The following is a 6,131-nucleotide window of genomic DNA, read 5'->3' as shown; positions in this document are numbered from 1 at the left end:
AAAAAATACCGGACATTTTCATCTTACATGACGGAAAATTGCGTCTTTCACTCGGGTTGCTACTCCCTGGGTCTGAAAACTGTCGAATCGGAGAGCAACGTGGTACCTCGGGCCACCCTGAACCATGCAGTCAACCAGATTCATGGCCTCGTGCGTGCTCTACGTCGACCTAGGGAGGCAAGAGTAAGTAGAGCCAGTGCCGTCGGAGGAGCCAAGGACAGAAGGAGCGGGCGGCTCCTACTCCTCCACCTCTGGCACTTCTTACTCTTGCCTCCCAAAGTCGACCCAATGCACTCGGACATGAAACTGGTCGATTGCATGCTTCAGATTTGCCCTCAATCCACTTACTCTCCTCTTTTCTAGTTTTCCACACCCAGGGAGTAGGAAACCCTCGTAAAAGAAATAGCTACTCCCTAAGTGTCTTGGGTTCAAACCCAAGTGACGGAATTAGTGTGGTGCAAAGAGTCAAAGTAAGTTTTTATTTCTCAACATCTTTAAGAAAGCAAAGTGTAATTTTGTTCCCACAAATTGGCTTTGCTTCATGTTTTATTGAGGATAGGAAAAAACATGCATCCTGAGTATGTCAAAAAGAGTGTTCACAATCTGACATTCCTCGTTTTGATTATTTTGACGCTCCTTGTGCTGACCCTCACAGGTCGTCAAAAATAAAGCTGGCTCCGCTGGATTCTGGTCATGAAAAGCCTTCTTTGGCATACATATGGTGTTTCTAACATAAGAGCACTCTATCATTTCATAACTTTTTGATGTGGCTTTTTTGTAAAGAGAAACAAATCACCCAAATGAAATTGTGCTCCAACCTCTGGCATATTGCACAAAAACGGAAGTCTGACATCTTGGCTGTTAACACATTTCATGTAAAATTATAATTTTATGGGGCATCAACTCGTAATTAATTATGTATCAGTTTCATTTCAACTGGCCCTCCATTCGTTGATGATCTCTAAACCCTTGAGTAACTTCATTAGCTTAGTGTTGGTAACTAAAGAATTGTAGACTTTCTTAATTGAGAAAGCCATTGGTCAGCTGCTAGAAATAACCGCTAGATGGCCAGCCCAATTCTAAGTGTTTGTTCAGTTTCGTTTAGGGGTCCCTAGGCAGTGGTCCCCATGGTGGTCCGGAGTCAGCCTCCAGCAGCATAGCGAGCATAGCCCTTCGATTCTTTCTTTCCATGATCTGTCAGGAGCACGATTTCTTACGTCAGCCCACCGCCAGGAGGCCCAGGACACACCACGAAATCAGGCTTGCTACATGGCACACATGCGAGTGACTTTTTTGAGATGAACGGTTCGATATTTTTTGGAGATGCACTTTGTGGTGGTTGATTTCATGGGCCATCACAGGGCTTGTCAAGTGAACGCGTTCATGAACCGCTGACGATATTCCATGGACTAAAATCAAAGACAACATGCCTAGCCAAACTGCACTGTGCATGCATTGAATTTTGACATTTATTCCATTTTACATGCTTTTCTAAGCAAATAGCATTGTGGTATTGAGCCAAAACACAAGACCAGGATGCAAATAAGGACGCAAATAAACTTCAGAGATGCTTTGTATTGTTTTGACATACTATAGTATTTTAAGCAATTTGTTAAGCTGGGCATATAACTAAACAGTATGCTCTGATCTCAGTGGATCAGCATCTGAAGAGCAATCTAATGCCAAACATAATAATCACTAGTGCTGTCAAAAAAACACTTTTGACTTGTCTATTTTTATTTGAAATCGACTTCAGCCAATGCAATTCTTTGAAAGTCCTCAGTAGGTTTCAATTAATGAGGTTTTGATTGATAAAATATGCTTATTCAATATTTCCAGTTTTGCAACCGTTTGTGTCCTAGGAAAGAGGTCAAAAGAAGCCTAAAATGCATAAAAAATGTGGAAACGGACCAAAGATGCAAATAAAGGATTAGGATGCAAAAATATGCAATTAATGGCCCAGGATGTAAATAGATGTTATTTGCCTAAGTTTGAAAACACTAGTCATGAGATCTTTGACTATCAGGATTTCAGAGCTTGATTACAAATTCAAAAAAAGCCCCGTTAGATAGTCCTTTTCATTCTCCTTTCCCTCCCCTCCTCTTGTTGCGCACAAGCAAAGTAATGTTTTTAAAGTTAGTCACCCAAAACCTGTCAATATGTGCTTTTCCTGGTACTATTTTGTTGAAAACGATGATGGCCAAAGTGTTGGCGCGTCATCAATTATGCAGTATACAACCTCCTGTAAAATGATTATTGACAAGTCATAATTGTTCGAAATTTTACGCACAGAGAATTTGAATTTCTCTCAGATGAATTAATGGCTGATTCAGTGTGTCGCAGTATTGTGGCAATAAATTGTTCATTAAATAATCTCTGGAAAGAGTCTGGCATCTTAAGGCGTATTCTCTTGTTTCTAGGTTTTTGTCCACACCTAGACAAATCAGAGGGCGCTGCCTCCGCTCAATGAAAAGCACAATTAATACTGACCACATAGAGGGTCGTCCCCGGAAATTACCGGGAGACACGATTACATTGAGATGAGGCTGGGTCAGCTCATGTGGCACAATTCACACTCATACTTTCGGCAACACTGCTGGCCAAAGACTAAAGAAAGAAAGAACAAAAAAGACGAAAAAGAGGAAAATCTGATGTTGAACTGGTTGGAGAAGTCCAGGTGGAGGAGGATGCTGGAAGCCCGTGTGTCCTAAGTGAAACACACAGCCAGGCCGGACCCGGTGACCGAAGACCCCAAACCACCGGCCCTGAGCGCCCGTCCTGGAAATATTGGACTGGGATCCGAGTCTCCGTGAGGCCAGGGCCTTGGCCTGCATCAACGAGCCTGCCCACCTGAACCCGTGCAGGTTATGATCCACGCAAGCCATTTGTGAGCTCTGGATCACGTGGACCATTGGCGGGTGCCCGGCGCTGTCGCTCTTGGATGGTGGTGGCCAGCGGGTGGCCAGCCAGGCAGGGGATCAAGTGGGGGTTCGAGATCCAGCGGGCCAACCAATACATACAGATCGAGGCATACATCGAGAAAGCCAGACCGACCCACCGACCTAAATCTCCTCCTTGACTTGCGGCATCGACCGCTCATGTCCACTATGAGGTTCGACGACACGGAGGGCGGCTGCCAGTGGATCGCGGGGATGGAGGAATCTCGCTAGTCTTGGGCAGACGTGCTCTCTGGGCTGAATGGAGTCACGGTCCATGAATTTGGCCCGCTCATCCACCCCGCTTTGAATAGCCTCTCGGATCCGATCATCCAGCTAGAGTGAATCGCGGGCGATAATGGCCCAGTATCGGGGTTGCTGAGACCCGACGGGACTTGGCGGCTGGCATTCATTGGGCTCTAACATGTCGGGTGGGGCTGATTTTGATGCCATCTACGCGGATCCCCCGCCCATTGGGTCGGGCGCCCCGCTCGCGGCTTCGACGTCGACAGCGGTGGCCGCCATTGAGGTGGATCCCCTTTTCGAGGTCGGACCCCCGGCTTACATTCCCGAGCCCATTGTCATCCGCGGGGCTGGCAACATCACCGTGTAAGTAGGATGAAACGACTTAGTATCGCCCTTGAGTTGAGCCGGGATAGCCATCCCGGCCACACTAGGTCATATGTGTGAGAATGCCCCTGAGGGTCGCTCAGCGACTCGAGCGATCGTCTACCCCGATCCATAGGCCCCCCTGAGGGTCACGACGTTCGTGTCATCGGGTTATCATGGATTTCGTTATTTTAGTTTTGGCTTGTCCAATCGATTTGATACGGAGTTTCCGCCCGCGCTTCACGCTCGAGTGGCGCCCGAAGAGTATAAGGCCACCATAACGCGGGTCAATGTCACACTTCGCAAAAGTCTGCCCGTCAATGTGCGTTGGCTATTTTGCGGGTGTCTGTGTTGTTGTTGCACCCTGGGTTGTTCCATGTGGCCGGTGATCTGTCTGTCCAAGCGGGTAAGTGCCACCTTAATCCGGGCCCAGGCTCAACCATGAACCCACCCCTGGAATAAGGACGTGGCGGTTAGGGTGGAAAACCGCGTCAACGCATCGCCTACTTCAGATGAGACTTGAGTCGGAGTGACCTGAGGCCCGACTTACTTGAAAAACAATACCGTTCGCTTTTGAAATAATAATTTTCCACCCCAACCTCCTCGTCCATATTACAATGGTTCATGGTTCGACCTCTACTTGTGCACTACTCTTCCTTCCTCTCCATCTCATCCGGACGCTCTCTCATTTAGACGAGAAATCAAATCGAAAAGCTCCTGGATTGGGAAAATTCCCATCTCTACCACAAATTAGGTCTCCGTTGGAAACTAACCCGTCAACGCTGCGATTCCACCTTGATGATGGAATACGTAAGTGGGCGGGCCAATTTTTTATTTTATGTTTAACGATTGGTTTTTACCCAATTTTCGGTTCCAGGTTTTGCTCATTGAATTCATCCCGAAACAACAAATCTACAAACCAGACTAGAAAATCAGCGGTGGCTTATACTCGCGAGGATGTACGGTACAGCAGAATCTACAAACCAGACTAGAAAATCAGCGGTGGCTTATACTCGCGAGCTCACGTGCTGAAATTTGTCCACCAAGGACGGCTCCCTAATAACTCGGTATCAAATCGCTCACCAGGCTCGTCTCGGCGGTGCATTGGCCCATTCGAGTTGTGTATTGGGCTCCCCATGTTCTACGTCAGAAGCGACCCAATCTTCGTCGTTCGGAACCCCCTCCCCGTCAGAACTCTCTTGTACAATTGGATTGGCTGGGCCCTTTGTGCACGGACAAGAAAGGTTGCTAGTGGCAACGCTAGTGAAACTGTGAATGAGCGAGCCTCGGTCATCGGTGGACTCTTAAGGGCTCTACCACTCATGATGGTTGGGATCTTTATTTGTGATGCCCCGGTGCGTGTGATACTCGTTCTAAAATTGCTTTAAGATAGAACTTATGATGGAACGATCAATGCCAGTCACTCATTGAATAAATCCGATTGTTTGACATGTTTAAGTCTAGACCTGTTGGTTGCCAATCAGTATATTGTAGATTGGGTTGGCCCATAGGCTGTGCCCACGATTATCCACGATTTTCGAGAAATATGGATGGTGAACGAGCTTCGTGCCTCATCCGCCTGCTCTGGGTCATAGCAATTCTGAAGCGCTTTTCGAATTCAAATGATAAAATAAGAAACGTAGATCTCGTCCATTAAACGTAGGTCATTTTCGTATCATTTTCTTATTCAGTGGTTCTTTTCCAAGTTATGTGGTCAAACGCTTAGGTTGCACACCAAAAACAGGTTGAGAATACTAAATTTATGTAGCGTTTACTAGCTAACTTTGGACCTATTGCTGGAGTCCCCTAAGCCTAGTTTGGGACTCAATTGTCTTTAATGATTTCGAGCATGCTGCGCATCCCAATGTGCATTGCAATAGACCGCACCCCTTGTAAATCATCGTGGAAGAGCTGTTCTCTTTTCTGTTTTGATAGTTTGATGTGGACTTGTTAATTAGAAGAAACTTTGGTCCGATTTGTTAGTCAAGATATCAGGGCTGCCGGACATATGTTGACAATTGCGTTTTCTTGAGCTTCAAGAAAGCTATCGTAAAAGTGCCCGACAGAGGGAGGCACTGTCTGCTTGAAACTGGCCCAAGAAGGAAGGATCGAACTCAGCGAACTAGCATCAACAACATTCCTTAACAACAACATCAATCAGGCGTTCATCTCTTCATTTATGCTGCACGAGGTTGTGGCAGTTGCGGCGGTTGTGGCCAATGCTCTGGTAACTGGACGACCTAGCGACTGATTGGCGGCTGGCTGAACTGGTCCGCTGTCCGGTTAAACTACACTTTAGGGGACACACAGAAGCAGCAGTAAGGTAGGTAGACGAGAGGAGGTGGGGAGGGGGGCGCAAGTGCGCGCAATCACAAACAATTGAGGGACCGTTGACAACGAGCGGCAACGGCAGTGATGGGCACACCATCGAAAACTGACTTGATAGATTAGGAAAATTGGCAATTCGGCAATGTTCAAAGAACTTATTTACGTCAGTTGTAACTTCCTAATCTTAGACTGGAGATCGTACTCAGAATTTGAGGACCAGGCACTTTGCGAATGCCAATACCATTGGTTGTGACCCTA

General features: G+C 46.8%; 1 protein-coding gene across 1 annotated transcript; it reads left to right on the top strand.

The window, feature by feature from the left end:
- Positions 1-2,504: 2,504 nt before the first annotated feature.
- Positions 2,505-5,003, top strand: LOC131877414 (cysteine-rich hydrophobic domain-containing protein 2-like). The gene is made up of 5 exons (XM_059223067.1): positions 2,505-3,545; positions 3,741-3,951; positions 4,239-4,355; positions 4,423-4,501; positions 4,566-5,003. The coding sequence occupies exons 1-4, from the start codon at positions 3,361-3,363 to the stop codon at positions 4,471-4,473; spliced, it is 564 nt and encodes a 187-aa protein (XP_059079050.1). The 5' UTR covers positions 2,505-3,360; the 3' UTR covers positions 4,474-4,501; positions 4,566-5,003.
- The last annotated feature ends 1,128 nt before the right edge of the window (positions 5,004-6,131 follow it).

This window comes from Tigriopus californicus, chromosome 3 (genome assembly GCF_007210705.1).
Source record: "Tigriopus californicus strain San Diego chromosome 3, Tcal_SD_v2.1, whole genome shotgun sequence".
NCBI lineage: Eukaryota > Metazoa > Arthropoda > Copepoda > Harpacticoida > Harpacticidae > Tigriopus > Tigriopus californicus.
Note: the sequence above shows the minus strand (reverse complement) of the source record. Positions and strands in the feature narration are given on the sequence as shown.